At 34.1% G+C, this 27912-nt stretch overlaps 1 protein-coding gene across 2 annotated transcripts in view; it reads right to left on the reverse strand.

Annotated features, from left to right (window-relative positions):
* Positions 1-27912, reverse strand: part of LOC129218028 (rho GTPase-activating protein 26-like) — a 194818-nt gene that overhangs the window by 123823 nt on the left and 43083 nt on the right. For both annotated transcript variants that reach the window (XM_054852207.1, XM_054852206.1), the window contains 3 exons: positions 14916-15026; positions 6393-6435; positions 5126-5187 (listed from right to left, as the gene is read on the reverse strand). In XM_054852207.1, coding sequence (XP_054708182.1) covers positions 5126-5187; positions 6393-6435; positions 14916-15026 — 216 coding nt within the window. The remainder of the gene's footprint in view (positions 1-5125; positions 5188-6392; positions 6436-14915; positions 15027-27912) is intronic.

Here is a 27912-nt window from a genome sequence, read left to right on the forward strand (position 1 = left end):
TGCTGTATTGGAAATTTTATTTGCAGAGTCAAACCTTTCTTGCAGCATTTTTTCAGCTAGTTTAATATACTGAATGCTCATAAAGATACATGCAATGTTTAGTAGCAAAAATGCAGAAGGTATACATTTCTGTAGGAATTAAAATATGACTTCTAGTAGTTCTTTGCAAGCTAGTCTTAGTAGTATCAATTCTTTTTACGGTTCTTCTGATTCTGTTACAATGTTCATTACGGTGCGATATTGCATAGAAATGCTATTCAGCTCTCAAGTTGACATCCGTTTCATGATTACATAAATTAAGAAAGTTCTCTCCATTTTTGTTGTGTATTTGAGAAAAAGTATTTCAGTATGCCACATGCTGTGTCTCCACCAGAACTATAGTACTACTGTGTGAGTTCATTTTCTTAAAACTACACTGAAGCAAGAAATGAAACACGCGCCTTTTTTTCCTTTCAACTATGCAGATAATGCTTTTGCATGTGTTTAGACAAGTTACATAAGTTAATGTACAAAGCGTATGTTTGTATGTATTGAAAATTTGTGCATGTAGATAGTCTATAAATTAACTACTTAAGCTATCAATCATGTATGAACTACTCATTTATATCCAAATATTTCTAAGTTATCAAATTAAAATAATTATTTTTATACTTAAAATATCTTTTCCAGTATGATATATTACATAGAGCACACTATACGTAATTTAAGAAAGCGCAATAAAGTTTTCACACTTTTTTTTCCTGTTTTAGTGTGTGAATTAACTAGCAAAATTGCTCAATTTCAAAGACCTGCATCTTTTTTAAAAACCAAATACACAAAACAATATATATGACATGTATAGTACTTGAATGGAATATTCAATTGGCCAAGAAATTTCATTTTTAATTCCATCCCCTTTTGGTTTACAGGGGTCTAAAAATGTCATTTTTCTCAATTTTCTGATCTTTGAGGGGCTGTAATTTATAAAGAATAAACAAACACACAATTACAGCTATATTTTCTCATTAGTGTGACTCCAGTGATTAGTTTTTGCCATATTTCACTTTGTGTTTTTATCCCCTAAGCGAGTTATGACCCTTTGAAATGAGTAAAAATATTTCATTTGACCTTGAACTTTGGCCTGCTGCCATCAGTTTAATTATTAAGTTACAGCTACATAACTCAGTGTGTGAGACTACTATCTTATGCACTTTAACATTAAAATATAAAATGTTCTGCCATGGTTGTTATTCAATTAGATTTGGGCCAAAATGCAAAGGTCTAAAAGTCCCATTTTTGACTATGAAAATGACTTTTGATGACATCTAAAAAATCAAAGGTTAAGGTTAGAGTAAAAATAAAAGTGGTTTTAAACATCATTCATATGCATCTTTTTGGGATATGAGTTTCAAAAAAATTAAAAATGGTCGAGCGCACTCCTCCGTTGAATCTGTATGGAATGACCCCGTATTGAAAGAAAATAATATTAATAAACAAAGCATTTCTTAAAATTTTGAATTTTAGAAAATCGAAAGCCAAAAGAGTATTAAGCCATTTCATTTTTAATTTTAGGAATTAAAAATGGTTCAAAATGGCTTTTTCTACATGAAAAAAATATCAATCATCTTGATTTTAGTCAAATTTGAAAGAAAGAAGATTCCTTAAGAAGATTTCTTTCCTTTCGAAGTGAAACAGTCAAGGCTCTAAAATCGTCAGGAGAAAAGTTATAGGCATTTTTAAGTAAGGTAAAATCAATTTAAATTGGAAATTTATCGTTTGCCGTGAGCTCCGTTGAAGTTTCTTTTTTGAGTATGAACAAATAAAATTCTTGGTTTTGTTTCAAGGATTTCCCGTAACTGGGAGATTAATTTTTTTTACCGCTTTTGGTTATTTTCCCCCGATATTTATTAACTATTTTGTATTGCCAGAGAAGATAATCAAAGAGTTTAGTAGTATTGAAAATGGAGACTTTTAATTCAATTCAATCTAATTGGGACTTTTAGATTCCCTGTGAATGCTGTTTTAGAATTACTGATGCTGATGTGGATTTTGAGAAACTAATTTCATTGTTCTAATAGAGACTTTCAGAGAACATACACAAAGGGGAAATTTTTGAAGTTCAGGGGTCTGGCCAGAGGAAATTTGAGTCGGTTAACGGACCCTTCACAAAAATCCGATCAACCAAAGCGGACCTTTCAAAAACTCTCAATCAACCAAAACGGACCCTTCACAAAATTCTGATAAACAGCAATGGTTCTTTCAAATTGTTTATTGAAAGAGCAAATCTCAAATCAAAATAGTGCAGCATATTTCCATGTGCAAAAACGATAATGTTTGGAACCTTTTTTAAAGTTAAATTAGAGGGATTAACTTATACAAAATCTGGTAATTTTGCAAAAAAAAAAAAAAATATTCACACTTGTGATGCTCTTGCAAGCGATAAATAATTACTACGGCCAAATAAATATAATGCTTGCTTCTGGTTTCTTTGAAAGAAATTAACAGCTGAATGTGAGCTTGGTTTACAATTTTGCTTGCTTGTTTTATGCAGCAGTGTTGTTGCAAATTTCTCTGAAAAAGCGTCAACTTTCTCTGAATAAGTGCCGTAAGCACTTTTCTCCCTGCTCATGATTTAATAAACAATAATATACAGCGAAATGAACTTAGAACTGCAAAGGATAGTAGGGGTGGGGAGAAAATGTTATCGCTTCAGATAGAGTCACCAACTTCAAACTTATCGCCACTTATCGCCTGGCGGTGCGATGTTTAACTGTTATTTTGCGAGAAAATTATATGGGTTTGATTTTTTGATGCTAAAAAGGATAATTAACTTTAAATAAACTCTTTTATTTACCCCTTTTTTTCTTTAGATGCCTACATTTTGAAAAACGCAAATTTTTTTACATCCGATACGAGAACCATATTTTATTCTTTTTTTCAAGGTAACTTCGCTTTATTAGGATGCAAATAAATGAAAAGTTTCTTTATTTTTTTAATAACGCTTATTTCAAGTTTTTAAAGTGGAAATCCATTCTCTTTTATAAGTAAAAAATTAAAATGCTGAATCGATGGTTTATTTTTTATTTTATTATTTTTTTCCTTCAACTGTGTCCAAATATTAATGATATGTTTATCATACGACTCTAAAATACAATTCTAAAATAATTTTATCAAAAATGTTTATTTTACAAGCCGTTTTTATACTTTTGATGCATTCATTCACTTTGAGGTTTGCGATCTCTTTGCATTCGCAATGGGAATATGATTTTTCGAATTTTCAATGTTTAGTAAGCTTTTTTAAGAGGTAAAAAAATAAAATTTATTTATAATTTTTGTAAAAATCACGGAGTTTATAAGTTTCCAACGAAATTCTGTGCTCTTTAACAGTGTCTTGTTTCTAAAAGTCAAATGCTGAACCCCTGCCTGAATTTCTTTGTTACAATTATTTTAAATACTATACATATAACCAGTGATGTTCCCATCTATTTTTCTGAGGGTATACTCTCAGTAATCCATCATGCACAATACGTGTATGCGATCATATACATAATATGTCATAATATGAAAATGTTTGAAGCTTAAGAGTATATGCTATAGGTCTAAAAAATGTTTGAGAGTATACGGCGTATATGGAGTCCTATGAGAACCTCACTGCATATAACATTTCTAGTATAATTTAACATAATGTAGAATGGTAAATAAATATTGATACTTGAGGGGTGCTCATCTCCCCAGGGAGCGATGCCTCCCCCCCCCCCCCCCCCGATGCTCAAAAAACACTCAAGAATGATATTCTCAACAGAAAAGAGGAAAAATATTCAACTTTAAGTGTCAATAATGCAGTTGAACCATCTCAAAATTCTGAAATTTCGTTTTTCTAAAAGTTTTTTGTTTTTTTGGTTTTTTTTTGCAAAATAATTAGATTTTTCACAAAAAATGGACTCTGAAAAAAATCCAGGACAGACCCCTGGTGCTATTTCTCTAATTCTGATGGTGAGTAAAAGAGAGAATGTAGATGTTATTTTGAAATTTTTTTCCGTTCTAAAAGGGGTTTTTCAAACTATTATTCTTATCCAAATACTTTCAATGGAACTGTTGAGGTTTTCTGAAAACTGTTATCCTTATTCAATCAGGTATTTTTAAAAACAGATGCCTTTATTATGATAGAGAACTTAGAGGTATGTTTTTCTTCTTCTTATGGAGATTTTGGACTAATGGGAATGTTTTGAGGCAGCTGTTCTTACTCTGATACTAATCTTTAAGGACTAGTGTCTTCAGGCAATAAAGGATTTTTAAGGGGAAATGTCAAGATTTTACCAGGGATTTCAGGGGACTATTGTCCTAACTCTAATGAAAATTCAAAGGATCTGTTGACACTATTGTGGGACTGTTACCTTCATTCTAATGATTCTTTAATGTACATGACACTTTATTCTTTCCAGCATATTGATTTTTAAGGGAGTTTAAACTTTATTTACAAAGTTTTCATATTCAAACTGGAATTTTTAGCGACTGAGGTTCAAACTTTTACGGGCGTTATTAGGAATTGACATTATTCCGACTCATAGCAACATTCCATAATTTATTTTCTTTTATATTAACACTGGGTGTTGAACAAATCATATGACATAACATTGATTTTTAAGGTATACCGTGAAATACAGCTAGTTATCAATAAAAAGCAGTCACCTATAATGTAACTATTTCTTTAGACTTTCTAGGATTTTACAAATGCCAGTTACCAGTTGGAACTTTTTATTTCCATTCTAAAAGAAGTTTTTAATAATAGCTTAAGATGCATCGAAAACAAAGTGATGTTTTGAAGAACTGCTTTCAATAAAATACAGTCAATTTAGTAAGATGAAGTACTGAATTATTTCTTAAAGATCCAATCAAAGTAAGTAAATGAAATTGTTATTTTTGTCACTGATAAAAATCTTGGTTTTTTCCAGAATAGTGATAGCTAGCTATCACAGTGACAAAAAAATCTCCTTTTAGCTAAACCTTAGCAACAAGTATACATTATACACATTTATATTTATTTCATTACCATGCACTCATAAAAATATTAGGGGAATCAGATACATAATTTTCTGTACCATATCACTGTAAACAATGATCTAGATTTTCCAGAATGGCAACTTACCCTTTGTAACCTTCTTTGCAAATCGTTCATAAACGTTTTAAATTCATTGGCTACTTCATACCCTAAAAAAGTAACAGCAATTTCAATTTTCACTAAACAAACATTAAAACAATAAAGTGAAATTAGAAATATGCAGCCCTTTTAGAAAACTTTTCTCCTTAAATTAAAAATAGTCTCAAGTTTAGAAAATAAAAAAAATCTGTAAACCTACACAAATCATTTCAAAATGTTAGTTACTCTGTCTTTGGGCATATGCATAATATGTAAATGTTTGAAGCTTGAGAGTATACGCTATAGGTCTAAAAAATGTTTGAGAGTATATGGCGTATATGGAGCCCTATGGGAACACCACTGCATATAGAATTTCCAGTATAATTTAACATAATGTAGAATAGTAAATAAATATTGATAGTTGAGGGGGGCCCATCTCCCAGGGAGCGAAGCCTCTCCCCCCCCCCCCCCCGAATACTCAAAAAACACTCAAGAATGATATTCTCAACAGAAAAGAGGGAAAACACTCAACTTAAAGTGTCACTTACTCTTATGCTGTTATTAAGAGAAAAACACTTAAAATTTCCAGTGTCTTAAGCATTACCATATTTTACTGAAATCTATGACAAATTTATTTTAGAACATTATTCCGTAAATAAATTTACCTTAACATTAACTTTTTTATGTCCTCTTTTTTCCCACAATTTTCACTCCCAAAATTTTATTTTGATAGCTTTTCAGCAAATTATTAGGAAAAGATGAAATTTCTAAAGTAATTGCCCACCTTATATGTTTTGTAATTAATATGTACTTGTTTGCAACATGCTTAACAATTGGAAAATTTTCTTGGCATACATTAAATTTATAAGTCTTATTTTTCACAAAAACCATACTTAAAAGACTCTGGAAAGTCTATCCCCTTTTCAACCCCCCCCCCCCCAAAAAAAAATATATATATATATTTGCCTTACCAGCATTTAAAAAGCACTCTAAAACTTTTATCCTTTCCTCTAGTTGATCCTCATATTACTCTGGAAAATGTGGTACTAAAAGCTGGATTACTTATTCATTGCACAACTTTAACTAGTTAATTAAAAATTATGCAAATTAAAAATATTTTTTTATAAATAATATGATGAGCTGAAACTTAAAACTTAAAATTGGAAATTTTTACTGTATTAAATAAATTCTTGAGCAGGCCGACTACAAACATTTCTTATCTCATTTCTACTTATTTATAAAGAGATTTCTCAGAAATAATCATCAGAGTACAAACCTTGATGATAAAAAGTCATTAACCCAACCATAAAACTCAGTATCTAAAAGAGAAAAAAAATCATAATCTAAAAACATTTTTCTTCTTTAACATTTAAAAAATGAACTGTGAGAACTGAACTGAAAAAATAAAAATGAGACTGGGGATACATAATCCCACAGCCAAAAATGTATGAAAATCATTAAGTAGAGATTTTAAACCTTGCAATATAGTTAAAGTTATACTTGTATATAAAAACTGGCAACACTTAGTATTTTTTAGACATTTTGTTTTATCTCAAGAAATGATTGTCTGAATGTGTCAAAGGAAACTTTTTTTAATGAAAGCATTCTGAAGTTTACATTATCTGTTGTATAAAACTTTTAAAAAATAGCGAAGCGTAATGTTAAAGACAGTCTTTATTAGTTAAGACATATTTTTAGTAAACTGCAACTGATAGGTAATAATAGAACAAGTATGTTTGTAAAAATCTCATATTAGGGATACTTGATCCCTATGAAAGTATAAACACAATGAAAACAATATATCTGGTGTTTACTTAGTTGACTTAAATTTTAAACACTTAAAACCATGTTAACATAATAAAATTTATCATAGTATAAGTGATAGATTCAAACAATTACTGCTGTAAATGTGCTAAATAATTAAAATGTCTGTTCACACTTGTAACCCACATAACACTTCAAACATCTAAACATAAACTAACTCTACTGATGAATTATGATCTGATCAGCCAAATGAGCTAGAACAAGTTGAAATAGATGTCAAATCCTTGTTTGAATGAAAAAAAAAAATATTTTGCTATAGTTAGATTGACAGCATAAAAGTAAGTTGCCTATTATGTAGACCCAATAGTGGGTAGAATTCAAAATTGGATTCATAGAGCTTGAAATAAGTTTTGTCTGAAGCGAAAAGATAACATGCTTAATCAATCTATTTTTCTTGAAAAATTAACAAACGTGTAGTAAATGAGAATGAATGTGTTAAGTTGCACACATCTTGTTGAGTTGAGCAGAATTTTAAGAGCTACAACAAATGAATGCATTTGATTTTTCAGGTTTTGAAAACATATGCTAGGCTTTTTTTTTTTTTTTTTTTTTATAGGTGTACTGAAACTAACATTTTTCTTTCCTTTGTGTAAATTAATTCAATTAATAAAACTCTTCATTTTATCATTGCAAGACAAGAAGCAAATAAGTAAATTTTTGTGCTTATCATCCTTTTTTAAAAAAAAATATTTGTTGCAATTTTAGCTTTATTATGCACTTCAATTTTTTTTTTCAGTTTTATTTATAAAGTTTATTGTTCACAACTGTATTGGAGAATAAGTAACTGATCAAAAACATCATAAGTTCATTAAAGTTGTATGATTTTGTTTTACAAATTTCCTAGTGGAATTTACAACAATGTTATTTTGTGTTCACTTTATTATAATTTAATTAAGAAACTTAGTGTTATTTTTTAGAAACATTATGTAGAAAACTAAAATCCATAAGTTAATTGCTGATCTAATGAAAAGTCTAAGTATTTTCTCAGTGGGATCAAGTATCTCCCATGAAGGGATCGTGTATCCCTTGATGTGGGAATAACTGATCCCTTAATAAAATTATTGAAAAAAATTGTTTTACGAAAAAAACCGTTTAATTTCAACTAAAATAAATACTGTCAGATGTAGGAAAAAATTACCATTGTTCATGCAATTAAAAAAAAGAAAAAAAAAACTGGTAATTTGCAGCAGAGAAAAAAAATGAAAACTAAAGTGGGGATCAAGTATCCCCAGTCTCCCCTACATTTCAACACCAAGTAAAAAAAAGGCTTTCAAGGAAAGAAGAGGATTTTGAATTATCCACACCAAAAATATAATCCTTGCAGAGAAAGAAAAAAAACATAAATATAAAACATAAGTGTTGAAAGTTAAGAGTAGGAGAGAATGGGGATACTTGATCCCCACTTTAGATTCCAATTTTTTTCCCTCCCGCAAATTATCATTATTTTAAAATAAAAATGTATGCGAAAAATCCTAATTGTTTCCTCTATCTGACAGTTTTTTTTTTCAGTTGAAACCTAAACAGATAATTTCGAATAAAATTATTTTTATAAAGGTATTGTGTACCCCAAATCAAGAAATACTTGATCCCACTGAGAAAATACGTAGACTTTTCATTAGATCAGCCATTCACCTCTGGATTTTAGTTTTCTACATAATGTTTCTAAAAAAAAAATCTAATTTTCTTTCTTAGATTATAATAACATGAACACAAAAATAATGTTGTTTCCAAATCAACTAGGAAATTTGAAGAAATATGTAAACAATTTTAATGAACTCAGATGCTTTTGATCAGTTACTTATTCTCCAATAAAAATGTGGACAATATATTTTATAAATAAAACTGATATTTCTTTTAAAAGTAGCGTAATAAAGCTAAAATTATAATAAATGATAAAAAAACTACGATGATAACTACAAAAATCAACTTATTTGCTTCTTGTCTAGCGATAATAAAATTAAGAGTTTTTCAATTGAATTAATTTTTAAAAAAAGAGAAAAAAAATCTGTATACAGTAGGACTTTGAGTATCTACGAGCTAATTGGGACCGCTACTGCTTGGATGTCGGAAATCTCGGTTAATAGAAACTTTGTACAAAAACTTGTCAGGATCGCAAATTTCAAAAAGTATCATAAAAAACACAATAGAATTCTTAAAGGATGAAAATGAATGTATAAAAAGGAATGTTTTACAGTTAAAAAACTAAAAGTGAAAATAATTTATAGTAAGTTTTATAAAGTCAATTAAATATTTTCAAAATATCAAGTTAAAAACAGAAAAAACCCAGAAATTTCAGAAAAATATTTTTAATTTAAAATTAAAAATTCATAATTTTATTAAATGTACATTCTTGTTTTTAAAAAAATGCATAAAACACCTGAACAACAGAGAAATGAAATGTCTTATTTTTATCAGGGCTTACTTATCTACAAAAAATAAGACTTCATTATCGGCTCGGTTAACAGAAACCTTGGTTAATCGAGGTTCTACGGCACTTATGAAAAAGAAAAGAAAGCTTAGCACATGTTTTCAAAACCTGAGTTCTTAAAAGTTCCGCTCAACCTAACTGGATGTGGTATCTTAACACATTCATTCTTATCTGTTACACATCTGTCAATTTTTCAGGAAAAATAGATTGATTCAGCACATTACTTTTTCATTTTAAAAAACATTAGCACAGAAATGAAAAAAAAATAAATGTTAGATACAACAACTTTTACTAGTACTTGTGGATTTAATACAAATTGTTTTCATTATGTTTTTAAACATATGCTGCAGAATATTTCTTCAGAAAACCAACAATTCTATATAAATCTAAATTATGAGAATTTTTAGGAAATTTGACCTGCATATTTATTGCACAGAATATTGGGAAATAGAATAAAATTTCTGAAGTACAACAGTATACAAAGTAATTTCACTATGTCAGATATTATTTAGAAGAGGATTGATAAAATTAACAGTAAAATACAGTTTTATATTAGATTTCAGAACTTAAAGTAGTGAAGAATATTTTTTTTTCTTTCACTTTTAGTAACATGTAATAGAGGAGCTATTTAATCAACTTTGATTAAAGTTTTCAAATCTGTAAGAAGTTTACAGCAAAGAAGGTTCGAATAACACAAATTTTAACAATGCCTGTAGTGTGGACAATCATCCCACATATTTGAATCAGTTTTTTTCACCAAGTAAGCTCAATTGCTATTCATCTTTAAAATGCCAGGCTTTTTTTCCAAGCCCTAAACAAAAGATAATCTCTGATGCTTCATCTTTTTTATACCTTTTCCTTCACTGCATTCACTGGCAGAACAACTATTAGTTATAGCGTTCTCTGTTAGCTTTGACTCTTCATCAGACAATCAGGATTTTTCATACAACATAAGATTTCCAATCTGGATTTGTTCCAGGCTTATGTCATCACCATGGAGTAGGAAGAAGGAGAGAAATGTCCTACGGGATTGCTAGTGTAAAAGTGGCAACGATTGTTCACTTTTTTAGAGGGCGCTGTCGGCGAACCGCTCCCGTCAATCACAGCAAATCAATGTAAATGATGCTAAGTTTCTCATTTTTTTAGAGGCAGCTATTAAAGCAAAGAAAGAAAAAAACTACTGGAAATTGGTTGTAATAAGGGGCCAGTATAGTTGACAATGTACGGCTTTCGTCCACAGGAAGTTAGCGCAGTATTTTGATGAAAAAATTTATTTTATTTTTCATAACCAACTTGCCGAATTCGTCTGCTATTAATATTGCACTGTGCGATGTTTTATTTATTACGAGTTGGAATTTTTCTATTCCTGTAAATAATTGACGAAATTAGAATGTAGTAGAATTATTTACGTAAATATATTTTTTTAATTAGCTGTAAATTTCGTGACATTTTTCGAGAACTACTTAAAGCGAAAAATTATTTTGCTTTCACGACCTTTAACAGAAAAAAATAAATGTTAATGTTCTATTTACTTAACTTCAAGCTGATATTGATTATAATCATTTTATTCATGTATTTACTCACTGCTTAGACATAATTGTTATCATTATTTTTTTTATTATTATTGCCTTTTTTTCTACAACCAAATCGAAAAAAATGGGGAAACCTTTTTCATTTAAAAATACATGTACAAAAAGAGTAAATTGTAATTTTCAAAAACATGATTATTTCAACAGAAAACCCCACAAATTATCTCAAAAAAGCGTTCCAAGGTATAAATTTTTGAATAAATAAGGTTTCTCGATGTTTTTTCCATTTGGTTGTTGAAAAAAATTCAATAATAAAAAAATAATGATAACAATTCTGTTTAAGCACTGAGTAAATTATTATAATCAATATCAGCTTGAAGTTAAGTAAATAGAACATTAACATTTATTTTTATCTGTTAAAGGTCGTGAAAGCAAAATTTTTTTTCGCTTTAATTAGTTCTCGAAAAACGTCACGAAATTTACAGCTAATTTAAAAAATTTATTTACGTAAATAATTCTACTACATTCTCATTTCGTCAATTATTTACAGGAATAAAAAAACTCCAACTCGTAATAAATAAAACATCGCACAGCACAATATTAATAGCAGACGAATTCGGCAAATTGGTTATGAAAAATAAAATAAATTTTTTCATCAAAATACTGCGCTAACTTCCTGTGGATGAAAGCCGTACATCTTCCACTATACTGGCCCCTTATTACAACCAATTTCCAGTAGTTTTTTTCTTTCTTTGCTTTAATAGCTGCCTGTAAAAAAAATGAGAAACTTAGCATATTTACATTGATCTGCTGCGATTGTCGGGAGCGGTGCACATACAGCGCCCTCTGGAAAAAGTGAACGAAGGTTGCCACTTCTACATAGTAAAGATTTATCTCCTCCCCTTTAACCTCCCTGGTCATCACACATCTTGATAGCAGAAAATGCATGATGTTTTGTGAGATTCAAGATGAAAATTTTGAATAATGAGTATAGAATGTTATAATGGCTTTTTTCTTAGCTCCAGTTGTGTAGCTAGAACAGTCTGGTCCAAAAAAGACAGTTTAAAAAAATTTCTGATTCTTACTGGTCTTGCCCTTCTATTTGGTTAATTTTATGTAAAAAGTAATTATTGTGAAGTTTGAGCTCATAATTTTAACTTTTAGAAGTAGTTTAACAGCCTTAAAGTTCTGTAATTTTTTATTTCATGTAATAAATGCAAAAGGAAAGAAAAAGGCTAGAAAAGCAATAAAACTTTATTTCATTTAATCTTTAGCATTTTGTAAGTTGAAAATTATAATGCAACAACTATATTTAAATCACTATGGGTATGATTGTGCTAGTACCAGCCAAATTGTTTTTTGCTATTGTTATAAGTGCGACAATGCTTCTTGACAACCTGCAACAAGAATTGAAATTGTTCTTTGACAGTTCTTATTTTTCCATTTAACTCTTTTATAATATATGTTAATTCTTTTCAGCAAGATTATTAACAACTGGCTTCCTTCAATAAATTTTATTACTTTGTGATAATTCTTCCAAAACTCGGATTTGTTTGATCTCCCAAGTTTTGCATGCCAAAACTTATCGGGTTAATTCATTCATTCAGATAATGAAGCTGATCATGTAGTTAGGAGGTTCCCAAATTTCATGATATTTTTTGGGCATAATCTCAGGTTTGCAAAATTTTTTCATTCACTTTTTTAACAGCTTTACCCATGTTCTATTCAAGTGGGTCACTTGATTGTCAAAAGAGCCATGCAATTTTTCTTCTTCTTCAATATTTTTGTATTGCAATTAGGAAATTGACAATTAATTAAATTGGAATCATTACATATTGCATTCTGAACTACAGAAGCATTTTAAATAAACAAGTGCAGTAAATATGCCATTTCTTTTGCAATTCAATATCTTCTACTAAAGTGATGGTGAACTAGTGGTTGAAAATTTAGATTTTAAAATAGTACAAGATTTTTAACATCTATTGAGTATGGTGCATGGCTCTAGGTGCAATAAGTCTAATTCCAGGAGAAGTAGTTTTATGCAGAACTATTAAAGTCAGTTCAAGAAAATTCTCGATAATAATCTTTTGAGTAGAAGTCATACAGCAATATTTTAACAAAATGTATTCTGTATTCCTTTACAGCAGTCCCTTTTCCTTATTATTGACCCTTGTAATGCATTTATCCTTATGAATCCTTATGAATCTCAGCAGGCCTAGAATCAGTTACAGAAAATCTTTTTGAGTACAGAAGAAAACTCTATGAATTTTTTAAAAAAGGCCTCAGTAATCCATTCAATGATATGGTGTAAACATTCAAGAATTATTTATTTCTTAATGTTTTTCTACCAGTTAAACAGGTGCTTTGCTTTCGCCAGTACTGATACTTCTTCGGTCAAAGCACAACAATTGACAACTTACAAAGAATTGTAGAGAATTGCATAAACTGCAACTTTTTACAAAAAAAATTTGCATGTTTGCAGAAAATATTTCATGGCTAATGTTGAAACAGTGAACATAAAACAGCAATTTTATTATCTAATTAATTTCTGTTAATGGAAATAGCAATAATACTTGCAATTATTTTGGTCCTTAATCAATACACTTATATTCAACAATGATGCAACTTCATCTGCCTTGAACTACCTCTAAATATTATTCAAATGTTATCAAATTTTGTCCCACTAAATTTCTAATGTATTGGAACCAAATGGGAGGGTAAGACTCAAAAAAATGTTACCTTCAAAATTTTGGACCACCCCAAGCTAGAAGTTACCTATTCAATGCGAAGATTTATGGAGCTATGATCTGACCTTCAATAAGATGGATCAGTCATTTGGATCAGTAAAGTTGATGAAAAACTAGCTATAAATTGATTTGGCTTTTGTTGAAAACATAGTTGCTGTGCAGATATTTTTACTTTTATTAATTTTTTTCAGTAAGTTTTGAACATAAAATAATTTGCTTGCTAACTACAAATTACAAATATTCAACTATTAATGGCATACTGCATTGTTGTACCTTATCTCAATGTTATTTTTCTATGTAAAATAGCCTTGACCACCTCAGTTTCAATATTTAGAATAAATGTAGTACATAATATGCTCTCTACTTACTGTATTCATGTTTTTGATACATTAATGTCTTGTTTCTTTCCTTGTTTAGCAGCATGAAGTGCTGATGAATGAAATCAAAGTGAAAGAAAAAATTTTATCATGTCCAACACACATAAGCCTGGTAGTAGAATAACCAAGACTGCAAGAGATCCCTTTCAGTCACAGTTTTCCTGCTAAGTTCATTAGCATATTGTAAACATCGTGTGGTGTTTATCATAGAACATTTTCCCATTAAAACTTTCAAAATTGATATATGCTCTTATTTATTTTATAATAACTATAGTATATACCACTTATTTTGAGTTTTTGTTTTGCACTAATGAAAATCACAATTTTATTTTGAAACAATCATGACTGAAGTTATTGTTTGCCTTAAAAAGGATGTTCCAAAACTTTCTGCTCCTTCTTAAATTCTGAGTGAGTACATCTTTTACTTAAGCTATTTCTATCTCTACCACAATGCTATTTAGTGAGGAAGCTACAAAAATTATAATATTCAATTATATAACAGTTTTAGAGCAACTTTTAAGAATATACTTTTTTTCTCTACTTGTAGCTTTGTTCATTTAATAATCTAAAATAGATTATAAAGCTCCTTTTTTGCCAATTCATTTGAAATTAAACTCACGAACAATGGGCTTGAATACATTCTTTTGTTTTATTTTTCACATCTGTGTAAGGCAAATAGATAATTAAAAATTAAGAGCAAACACAACAAGCTATGGAAAAATGTATCCAAAATAAATTACTGCTGCTGCACAGGATAAAATGATATAAACAAATGGGAGCACTTTAGTAGTTTCATTTGAACTTCAATTTTAACACGTCACTGATTTTTAATTCACACATTCATGATAGATTACTCACACAGCAGTAAAATATTTAATAAATAAAATCTAATACCGTTTCAACAAATTCAAATTTCTTCTTTTCTTGAATATTTGTCAACAGTGAAGCATATTCAAGAGATGCTTGAAAGAAATGTCTTTGCTCCATTTCTAATGAGGCATCAGCCTAAAAAAAACATATTTGCTTAAATTAAGAATGTTCCAGATTAGCAAACATAAAAAGTCTATAGAATAATTTATAAACTACAAACAGAAATCACATTGTGGCACAGTTGCAATAATTTTCATGTGACTTTATGACAATGTCACTGTAACAATTGAAATATGACCAGTCACAATGTAACGTTATGGAGAAGTTGCATTGTAACCTTAATGTGCCTTGATAAATTTTTTTTTTTACTGACTGAAGACGGGGAATTGATCATTCTCTCTTTTAAACAATCAATCAAAACAAAAATTTAAGTGTTCTAATAATTTTTCAGCAGAACAGGGACAAAATGTGACCCATTTGTGACTGTTGCGCGATGTTATCTTCACATCACTGTCCTCTTGCTGTGACGTCACAATTTAATCCTAATAACAAAGTGACCAAAATGTGATGCATATGTGACCACCCCGATAAACAATCTAAAATCCCTTATAGCACCATGACAAAAATAAGATGCTTTTGTGACCCTCGTGTGCGTCACAAGTGAAGTCGCCGACAGGTAGCAGCAACTTACGAATGACAGTTTGTGGTAACGTACGCAGTGCGATGTCAGAGTGACGATACCTGATGAAAAATTGCAACCGAGGACACCTAGCGCCCGTTCCATGACCGCGCACCGTAGCACAGCGACAGTTGCAACCTGTCTGTGACCTACGTGTGAAGTTGCAGCAATGTCGTAGAGTGACGAGAAGTGACTGCAAAGCAACTTCCCAACAGATTCATGGCGATGTTTTCACTTCGTTTGTGACCCTCATACAGGACCCGTTGTGACTTAATCGAAGTCGCCAACAGGTGGCCGCAACTTACAAATGTCAGTTCACGGCAACGTACACACTGCGATGTTGCAGTGACGATGTCTAACGACGAATTTGCAACCCAGGTAACTTAGCTCCAGTTCCCCGACCATGTACCGTAGTCACAGTGACTGTTGTGACCCGTCTGTGACCTACATGTGAAGTTTCAGCAATGTCTCAGAGTGACGAGAAGTGATTACAAGGCAACTTCTCAACAGAGTCATGAAGACGTTTTCACTTCAATCGTGACCTTCATAAAGGAGCCGCTGTGACTAAGGCGAAGTCACCAACAGGTAGCAGCAACTTACGAATGGCAGTTCATGGTGATGTACACAATACGATGTGGCAGTGACCACATTTAACGACACAACCCTGGACACCTGGTGCCGGTTTTTCGACCACATGCCGTAAAGTCACAGCACTTGTTGGACCAGTATATGACCTACGTGTGAAGTTGCAGCATACATCCCAGGAGTGAATAGTGACTGCAAAAGGCTATGGTAACTTCACACTTTGTTGCTATTACGACTGCTTTGCAATGACATGACACAGTTACAGCAACCAGCAGTACGTATTTTTGAACTTTTGTGACGTTGCTGCAAAATCCAACAGTTATAGTCACTTGCATGGTGATGGAGTTGCGACTTTCAACGCAGTCACAGTGACTTTAACGCGACCTTCCAATGACATTGTGGTAGTGTGACATACAAGAGTAGACACATCATTAAGGATGCGCCTAACTTTCGTACTTCCATGCCAGGATAGTCAACTTTCTTGTGACCTTTCTATGACATCTCAGTAAAGATGTATTGTGACTTACAAGGGCGGTCACCGAGACGTGGATACCACTAACTTATGTGACCACCGCATGAAAGTCAGCACCTCATTTCTTGTTTCTCCGTTTCCTACAACTCCCAGCTGGTCTAGTGGTTAGGATTCTATGTTGGATATAACTTGAGGTTAATAGCCTACAGCTAAGCTGAAAATTAGGCAACTCATTTCCAACTGAAAATTTGAGGGAGTGGTCTGCCCGAAAAAATAAAACATGAATCATTCTTTACACTGAAAAACATTTATTTAACATATATAAAAAAATGATTACAATACAATAATTTGGTCCTCTGAAGAAAAATTAAATTATATTAAAAGATCTTACAATAAGTCCATGCAGGTATCAAAAAGTCCTGTTGTTGTTCCATAGTGAATCCTCACAGGTAGATGGACGGAATAGCAATTTCCACCAGAATTGCAGGCTGGTCAGTTCACACCTTATGAGCAAAGTTCACCACATCAGGAAAAAATATCGAAGATGGACACGATCCTCTTTCCTCGGAGACCAAACGACCCACATCAGGGAAAAATATCGAAGATGGACACGATCCTTTTCCTCGGAGACCAAACGTCCCCCATAGATTCAATTATAACTTTTCACTTTTATAGACGTCATAGCAGCACGCGCTTTCCAAACTGAAGACATCAGCAGTGAATCATTCAGAAAAGATCAGACCTCACCTGAGAGGCCAGTAGCAAAAAACTTGTGATGACATGGACGAACACATTTACAAACACAAACAACACAAGACGAGGAGACAAGTGGAAGAAAAGTAGCAGTGCCATCGAGCTATGGCCGGTCTGTGTATTTATAGCGAGATCCGACCTTGCACGTAACAATGTGACGTTACATTATTTGCATATTGCAAGAACAACACAACTCGGAAAACACACAGCTTGCAGGTTGCACAATTCTTATTTAATTTGACATTCAGCACTCAACACCTCAACATGGTTTCCTCATGTGATTGACATGTGCTCTGTCGGAAATTTACCGACGTCTGCCGAATGACGGCAACCAATCATAGCGTGCCACATATTTTTCCGAACACTTCCGATTCAAACTCGGACATTTGAGTGTCGGTAGCAGGTGGGTGGGATTTCCCGCGCAAGGTTTTTCTCCCGGAATGGCAAAAGGTAAGTCACAAAATGTTTTTTTTTTAAACAATATTGGTGAAATCCTTCAAGAAACAAAAATAAAGGCATTTAGCCCAACAAGTTCCCCCCTCTTGAAGGAATTTCATCAAAGCCACATTATATACATTAAAAACATTTAACTACATTCATATTATATTTACAAAAGATACATTTGAAAAATAGTTCAAAAATTTGATACGCCCCCCTCATTTAAGTTAATCCCAATTAAATATAATTTTACAAAGTTTATTTAAACAACTCTTAGATAGGGGTTTAGTGAAAATGTCCGCGATGTTTACATTTGTCCTCACATATTTAATCAAAAAAATCTTTTGCTCAGTTAAATTTCTTAAAAAATGGTACCTTACATCAATGTGTTTTGTACGGGAATTCTCAATGGGAGACTTAGAAAAATCAATTGTTGCAGTGTTATCACAATAAATAACTGCATCCCTAAGCTGGAGGTTTTCAATATTTAATTCACTTATTTCTGTAATTATCCTCTTCAGCCAGACCATTTCTTTTGCAGTTTCACCAAGTGAAATATATTCTGCTTCCATTGTGGATAACGCAACACATTTATGTTTAAATGTCCTCCAATTAATTGGGACCCGATCAATACACAAAATTGATCCTCCCATTGAGACTCTATCTTCCCGATTAGCGGCGTAATCGGAGTCTGAAAATCCCCGTAGATCTACACTACTGATTGAGCTTAAATTTAGTTTGTATGATATTGTATACTTTAAATATCCTAGCAATCTTAATAGAAAATCCCAATGCTTCCGTCCGGGATTTGCTTGAAATTAGGAGAAAATATTCACCGCATAAGAGATGTCAGGCCGGGTCTTTCCCGCTATGTATGCCATACAACCCAACAAATTTCTGTATGGGAGCTTTTCTGCTTCCCTTTCTTCTTCCTCAGTTTTCGGGCAGTCGTCTTTCGACAAAACTGTACCCTTTGAGATTGGGAGGGTTGAATTTGGCACATAGTAATCGGAGAATAACCCCAAGACCTTCGAAATGCAAGAGCTTTGGTGAATAAAAAGATTATTTTTATCTTCCACAAATTCAATCCCCAGGAGCTTTCTGGTTTTCCCCATTTCTTTAATATCATACATACTTTTAATTTCATTGATTACCTTTTTAATTAAATTTTCATTTTTTGCTAGAATTATTATATCATCTACATAAATAAGAAGAAAAGTGTTTTTGTCTCTATGGTATACACAATTACATCCTTTTAATTTTTGAAAACCAAAACCACGAAGAACACTGTCTATTTCTAAGAACCAGTTTCTTCCGGACTGGTGTAGTCCATAGAGAGACTTCCTCAATTTACAGACAAAATTAGGGTGGCTTTTACTGACAAAACCCTCTGGTTGTCTCATGTAGATTTGTTCCTCTAAATCAGCATACAGGTAAGCATTTTTTACATCAATTTGTGAGTGACACCATTTTAAAAGACATATAAAAATAGAAAAGAAAACTCTCACAAGTGAAAACTCAATTACTGGACTGAAAACTTCAGAATATGACTCAATTGACTGACGGTCCCCCCTTATAACTAATCTGGCCTTGTATCTTACAATTTCACCCCTGTCATTTACCTTGAGGTCGTAGACCCACCTGTTTCCCAAAATTGGTTTCCCCTCTGGTGGGGGTACAAGGTTCCACACCTCTCTTTGGTTAATGACATCTAATTCAGACTCCATGGCCAGTTTCCAGTTGTCCACCTCGGGGGTAGCGATACATTGCCTATACGAATTCGGTATAGAAATTTCTACTAAACTTACTTCTTCACTTTCTCCCGAACTCTCACTGTCGTCACAGATTTCCCCTACTGTTAGATTTTTAGATGAAAAGTCAAAAAGTTTTGGTTTATACTCTATTTTATTTTCACTACAATATTTTAAAACCTGTTTTAGTGAATTTAATCTTACTTTATTTTTACCGGCAATTGTATAATAAATATCAGTCCTGTCCCCGGTCTTTCTCTTTTTGGCTTCTCTAACCCATTTAATCTTTTCACAGGGAGTTTGCTCAACACTCTCCTGGATTTCCTGTTCAAGTTGAACTTCACTTATAGGCCTGATAAAGTTAAATTTTCTCTCATTTTTATTTTGAACTTTTAATTCCCCCCATTTCTCATTTTCATTGAACTTTACGTTAATAGTTTCTGTGACTGTTCTGGTTTCAGGATCCCAGATTCTGTACCCTTTGGTACGTAAGGCGTATCCGACCATGATCCCCTTGGTAGCTCTCATATCTAACTTTTTTAGTTTAGACTTAGGCTGACCTACATAGGCAGTACACCCAAAAATACGTAGGTGCCTCACTGAAGGTTTACACCCAGAAAACAGCTCAAAAGGGGTCTTGTCCATATTTCCTATTACTGTCCGATTCCTTACATAATTAAAACAAAGAGCGGCTTCAGCCCAAAACTCATCCCCCAATCCAGAATCATTGAGCATAGACCTCACACCATTCATTATGATTAAATTGTATCTTTCTACTGCCCCGTTCATTTGCGGGGTGTAGGAGTTGGTCCGCTCTATCTTTATTCCCTGATTGGTGAGATAGTTCTCAAAATCTTTGTTAACGAATTCTGTTCCGTTATCGGAACGGATAGCCAAAATTTTTGAGTTCAGGAATCTTTCAGTCCTTTTTTGAAAATTTACAAAAACATTAAATGCCTCACTTTTTGCTCTTAAAAAGAAAACATATGACTTTCTTGAGAAATCATCTATAATTATAAAAATATATTTCTTTCCCCCCAAGGACTCGGTCTAAAGGGGTCCCATCAGGTCCATGTAGAGCAATTGAAGTGCAGAGCTAGTACGTCTTTCTGGCATAGATTTAAACGAGCACTTCCTCATTTTTCCCAATAGACAAGGGTCACAATTGGGTTTTTGCCCCTTCTTAATCTCTAGTCCCTGGACTGCACCAAGTTTACTCGTTTTGGTGATACTTTCCATATTTATATGGCAAAATCTCCTATGCCATTTTTCCATATCAACACTGACCATATTGGCTCCTTCAGATGGGTCCTTGGTCTTAAAAACTTTTGTATAATTAACATTTTCACAATCAATATAAAAATTTGGTTTAACATGATAAAGTTTATTTATTAAATTTGCTGTAAATAATTTAACATTTTCTTGATTAAAAACACAGATCTTTCCGGGCAACCATTTGAGCTTATGGCCCTGTCTGTCTATACAAGAACCAGAAATTAGGTTGCGTCGCAGTGTTGGAGCATAGAAAACGTTATTGAGGGTGATGGTAACTAATTTTCCATCTGATTCAATTTTAAAAATCACTTTCCCAATGCCCTCTACTTGGCTCTTCACGTTTCCTACAGCTACCTCCATTTGTGTGTTTTGTACAGGCTCTAGCTCGGCAAACAATGACTTATCTCGACGAAAATGAGATGTACTGCCGCTATCCAATAGCCATGTATCCTCACATTTTGGGTAGGTAGTGTTTGCAGAAATTTCGTTTTCATTTACTGAACAAAACATTCCTGCCTGAGGGTCTTCTTTGGTTTTGAATTTAAAATTCTTATCCTGTTTTACTTTGTTACGGCTCCAACACTTCGACGCAATATGCCCTTTCTTTTTACAAATGTAACAAACTTTATTTTTAGCAAGAAATTTACTCCTACCATTTGCCATTCCGGAGTTTCCGGGTTTTGAAAACATTGCCGAATTTTCTACATTAGGCTCTTCGGCCAAATACCTAATCCTGCCTTCTTCAGCCAGTAGTTCGTCTTTTACTTTCGAGAAGGTAAATCTCCCTTCTTCCCATCTGTAGATGGCTTGAACAATACTGCTGAAATTTGGAGGTAAATGCCGTATCAATTGAAAAGTTCTGAGTTTTTCTTCCATAATATATCCGTTTTCGACTAATTGGTTAAAAATTCCCCCCAACCTTGCAGCGAATAATCCCACCGTTTCACCTTCTTGCATTTTGCAAGAGAAGTAGGATTCCCATAGTGCGGCTACTCTGGCCAAAGATGGGGGTTCAAAATTTGCCTTAAGGGCTTTCCAAGCTTCACTAGGATCTTCTAAATTATCAATTAACCTTTTTATGTCCTTTTCTAAGTTTAAATAGATGATGGCTAAAGCTTGGCCACATCTTTTTCTGTCAGCACTAGTTAATTCCCCTTCTGGTTTCTTCTGGGTAATCTCCCATAAATCCCTTTCTATGAGCACCATTTTTATATCTTTGGACCAGATAGCCCAATTATGGGAGCCCAACTTCTCAACATTTCTATAATCTTTCTCCATAATAAAAAATGATTCAATTTTCTCCGGGCAGGTCAACCACACGACTCTGCTACCACTTGTTGGATATAACTTGAGGTTAATAGCCTACAGCTAAGCTGAAAATTAGGCAACTCATTTCCAACTGAAAATTTGAGGGAGTGGTCTCTTTGAAGAAAATAAAACATGAATCATTCTTTACACTGAAAAACATTTATTTAACATATATAAAAAAATGATTACAATACAATAATTTGGTCCTCCGAAGAAAAATTAAATTATATTAAAAGATCTTACAATAAGTCCATGCAGGTATCAAAAAGTCCTGTTGTTGTTCCATAGTGAATCCTCACAGGTAGATGGACGGCATAGCAATTTCCACCAGAATTGCAGGCTGGTCAGTTCACACCATATGAGCAAAGTTCACCACATCAGGAAAAAATATCGAAGATGGACACGATCCTCTTTCCTCGGAGACCAAACGACCCACATCAGGGAAAAATATCGAAGATGGACACGATCCTTTTCCTCGGAGACCAAACGTCCCCCATAGATTCAATTATAACTTTTCACTTTTATAGACGTCATAGCAGCACGCGCTTTCCAAACTGAAGACATCAGCAGTGAATCATTCAGAAAAGATCAGACCTCACCTGAGAGGCCAGTAGCGAAAAACTTATGATGACATGGACGAACACATTTACAAACACAAACAACACAAGACGAGGAGACAAGTGGAAGAAAAGTAGCAGTGCCATCGAGCTATGGCAGGTCTGTGTATTTATAGCGAGATCCGACCTTGCACGTAACAATGTGACGTTACATTATTTGCATATTGCAAGAACAACACAACTCGGAAAACACACAGCTTGCAGGTTGCACAATTCTTATTTAATTTGACATTCAGCACTCAACACCTCAACATGGTTTCCTCATGTGATCGACATGTGCTCTGTCGGAAATTTACCGACGTCTGCCGAATGACGGCAACCAATCATAGCGTGCCACATATTTTTCCGAACACTTCCGATTCAAACTCGGACATTTGAGTGTCGGTAGCAGGTGGATGGGATTTCCTGCGCAAGGTTTTTCTCCCGGAATGGCAAAAGGTAAGTCACAAAATGTTTTTTTTTAAAACAATATTGGTGAAATCCTTCAAGAAACAAAAATAAAGGCATTTAGCACAACATTCTAGGCTTATACTCATGCGGCGCGGGTTCGATTCTCGGTGTAAGAAGATAGTTCCCTGGTGTAATGGTTAGCAGTATGGACTGTAATTCTGTTAAGCTCAACTATAAGCACTTTCAATTGCATGTAAAGTCTTCTTTTTAATCAAAATTTTTTTAAATAAAATGAATAAAAGTTGCTGCAAAGTGACATTGCTGCAACTTTACATGAAGGTCACAGCTGAGTCGCAACGGTTGCTGTGGCTTTGATGGTCGGGAAACCGGCACTCAGTGACATGGGTTGCAATATTATCGACAGACGTTGTAACTGCAATGTCGCACTGTGTAGGTCACTGCGAACTGACATTCGTAAGTTAAAGTTACCTGTTTTCAACATCGCTTGTGACGCATGCGAGGGTCACAAAAGCATCTTATTTTGGTCTCTGGGCTATTAGGGTAAGCACAATGATTTTTGAAAGAATTCAAGCATTAAGAAATTTTTTAAAGATTTCAAAACTTTTTCAAGGTTTTCAAGCACTTGAAAATAAACTTTTCTTTTTAAGCACTTTTCAAGGTCTTTCAAGAGTGTACAAACTAGAGATGTGCTGCATTGTTAAAAAAGTAGATCCGCGGATACGGATCTCAAAATTTTTTTACCCAATTCAACTATCCAAGTGTAAAATTTGTTACGGAAGGTATTCCCATCTGAATAGTGGCAATTTCTTCAAAAAATGTCAACTGCGGCAAAAATATAATAAAGACTATGATTTACTCTTTAAAGAAATCTCTGTTAAAATGGAAGGAAAGTTGAAAGCAATGGTTCAGCGCTGCATTAATGCTTAAATGGAATATGAAAAATTATTTCTAGCTTATTCAGTAGATGTAGGATACAGGAGCAAGAGTATAAAGCTGCTACTGGACAGGCTAGAAATAATTTTTCCCATTTTATTTCAGCAAAAATGCAGCGTTGACCTATTCCACTGAACTTATCGACAGACGTTGTCACTGCAACGTCGCACTGTGTACATCACCGAGAACTGACATTCCTAAGTTGAGGTTACCTGTTTTCAACATCGCTTGTGACGCATGCTAGGGCCACAAAAGCATCTTATTTTGGTCTCTGTGCTATTAGGGTAAGCACAATGATTTTTGAAAGAATTCAAGCATTCAGAAACTTTTTAAAGGTTTGAAAACCTTTTCAAGGTTTTCAATTACTTAAAAATAAACTTTTCTTTTCAAGCACTTTTCAAGGTCTCAAGAGTGTATAAACCCTGTAGCCTTGGAGCAAGGTCCTCAAATGACTTCCTCATCTTAATCCCGGCCTCAATACGAGCAGCTGGAGGGCAACAGACAAAACGGTCATCAAAGACAACTATGTCAAGTGGATCTTCGAGGTGGACTCTGGTTCAGCCGAGTTCATTAAGAAGTCCAACCTGGAATTGTTTGTTGGGGTTTGGTAAGGATCTGTGTAAGATCCTGCACGATCCCAACACACAAAATTCTCCTGGTGTAGAAACTGTCTCATCCAAGGACTCCGATGTTTCACTGGAGCCCAAGGATAATGTGGAGGCTGTTGAAACTCCTGCTGGGATTTTATATTCCAGATCCTGCAGTGATAGAATTGATGGAAACTTTGGTGGTTGAGACGCCATCTGGATTCACTCCTAAAATAAGTATTAAGAGTAAAGAGAATGGTTCTAACTCTCCTAAACCTACTATCAGTTTGATTTCAAACTTTAAGGAAAATCTTGACATTTCAGATGCAGATTCTGACGTCATGCTAACGGATGAGACCCTCTTACAGGATACTCATCCTAACAAAGAAGCTGCCCCTTAGCTCAAGCAGAAGAATTGCTTAGAAGCCCGCTCTCAGCAATGGCGGTGCCTGGCATCATTGTTGCGCAGCTTAACCTTCATCATTGCCAGTCTGCTACTGCTCTTCTCAGTAAAGACTTGGCTGACGGAAGGATTGACATTGTCATAATACAGGAACCCTGGGTTAACCATGGGAAAAATCCTTGGACTGGGTAGCTGTGGTAATATCTTCTATGATCTGACTTCCAGTAGACCGAGAGCCTGCGTAGTTGTTAACAAGCGCCTGAATGCTCTGTGCCTACCGAAGTTTCTTGACGGTGATAACGTCCCCATCCGAGTATTTAATGAAGATGGTGCTCCGGCATGTTTCATGTCGGCTTATCTACCCTATGAGGATAAGATTCCTTTAGCGACATCAGCCAGGAATTTTGTAAAATTCTGTGTGCATGCTAGGCTGAAGTTTATTATTGGCTGCGACGCTAACGCTCAGCACATTGTGTGGGGAAGCAGTGATTGCGACAAGAGAGGCGAGGAGCTTATAGAGTACTTGTTAGGTAACAACCTAAATATCCTCAACAGAGGTAATAAACCTACCTTTATTACCAGAAACAGAAGTTATTGATCTAACGATATGTAATGACAGAGCACTGAACTGCGTAAGAGACTGGCAAGTGTCAGACTGGATTACCCTATCTGACCATAGACTAATCCTTATGACTTTTTCAGATCCTGCACTAAGCGTACTGCAGGAGGAATGGAATCCCAAACGAACATTTTGGGATTCCTATCAGAAAGATCTGAGGGTCTCCCTAGCAGGTAAGAATTTTAAACTTATTTCGTTGATAGACTTGGAACTAGCTCTTGATTCACTTCAACAATCTATACTCCAATCTTATCAACATAATTGCAATGCAATCTCCACTAGTTTACCAATACGAGTTTCTTGGTGGTGTAAAAATTTTAGTGGATTAAGAAAGAATAGCAGAAGACTTTTTAATAAGGCCAAGAAAACGGGCGATTGGTCATCGTACCATGAAGCTCGCAATAATTACAATAAGGCAATCAGAACCAGTAAACAGGATAACTGGAGACAGTTCTGTAGCCATTTGGACAGTGTTTCTCGTGTTGCTATATAAACTCATGAAAATACTCTCTAGAGACAAATTTTGTCAACTGGGTTCCATTGAAAGGGAAGATGGTTCTTTTACCGAAGACAGGGAAAGCACTTTAATAGAAATGTTTAGGGTACACTTTCCTGGCTCTATGATTTAAGATGACGAAAGTCATCCTGATATTCCGATACACTCCTTACGTGGTAGTAAGGAAAAGAGGCAACTAGCGGGTGAAATTGTGACCCCTGGTAAGATTGAGTGGGCCATTAATTCATTCAAGTCATTTAAATCTGCTGGACCAGATGATATTATACCTGCTCTCCTGCAGAAAGGTGTGGATATTATCACACCACATCTTTGTAGGATCTACAGGTCCTGTCTTGTTTTTGGATATGTGCCTTATGCATGGAGAACTTGCAAGGTAATCTTCATACCCAAGCCAGGTAAGCCAAACTACAATGAGGCGAAATCCTTTAGACCCATCAGTCTTACCTCTTTTCTCCTAAAAACTCTGGAGAAACTGATTGATGGGCACATCAGGGATAGTGTTTTGAAAACCAATCCTCTTTCTAAGTGTGAGCATGCTTATCAGCTTGGAAGGTCCACTGAGATTGCACTCTATGACCTGACAACAGCTCTGGATAGTGCAGTAAATGGACAAGAATTAGGTCTCTCTGCTTTCCTTGACATAGAGGGAGCTTTTGATAAGGTCCCCACTGAGACTTAATAACTGTCTCGCACACAAGGGAATTGATCCCATGATATGTACTGTATGGGTTAATAGTCTGCTAACAACTCGTATGGCAAAAGCTTGCATGCTGGGCAAAACTATGGTGGTGGGTAACTGCCGTGGCTGCCCAAAAGGGGGTGTTCTCTCCCCTCTGCTTTGGTGCTTGGTGGTTGATGAACTTCTGGAAAGAATTCGTTGTAAAGGTCTGCACTGCATTGGCTATGCGGACGACATAACCCTTGTTATAAGGGGCAAGTTCCATGATACTGTTACAAATCTCATGAGGTCTGACCTTAAGGAAGTTGAAAAGTGGTGTTTGGAGGCAGGTCTTACAATCAATCCGAATAAGACCTATTTGGTTCCCTTCACTCCAAAACGTCTCAAAGATTTGCAGATAATTGAGTTCTTTGGTTCTCCTCTTGCCAACTCAAGTAAGGTCAAGTACGTGGGTGTGATCTTTGACAAAACTTTGACATAGAATCCTCCCCTTAAGCTAATTACCGATAAAGGCAAGAGGATCTTTTGGTCTTGCAGGCATGCCATTGGTAATAATTGGGGTTTTCTCCAAAAATTGCTCATTGCGTTTATACTAGAGTAATTGTACCTATGGTTACATATGGGGCAATTGCCTGGTGGGGTAAAACCTGTACCGTAATGGCTGAGGGTTGCCTCACCAAAGTAGAAAGGATGGCTACTATTGCAATCACTAGTGCCATGAGAACTACTCCTTCCCATAGCCTTGAGTTCCTTCTTAGCCTACTTTGGCTACATAAGCAAGTGGAAATGGAGGCGATTTTGTGTGCGTACCGCCTCAAGCTCATGGGTCTCTGGAAGTCTCGTCATTACCCGTCTCTGTACGATAAACTGTGTGCAAAGACTAGTAAGCATCCTTACTTTATGATGCCGTCAGACTGGATGTTAAAACAATTCACCTTCAATGCCAATTACAACATTGTGTTTCAGTCCAGAGAGCAATGGAAAGATGTACAGG

Source organism: Uloborus diversus, chromosome 3 (assembly GCF_026930045.1).
Source record: "Uloborus diversus isolate 005 chromosome 3, Udiv.v.3.1, whole genome shotgun sequence".
NCBI lineage: Eukaryota > Metazoa > Arthropoda > Arachnida > Araneae > Uloboridae > Uloborus > Uloborus diversus.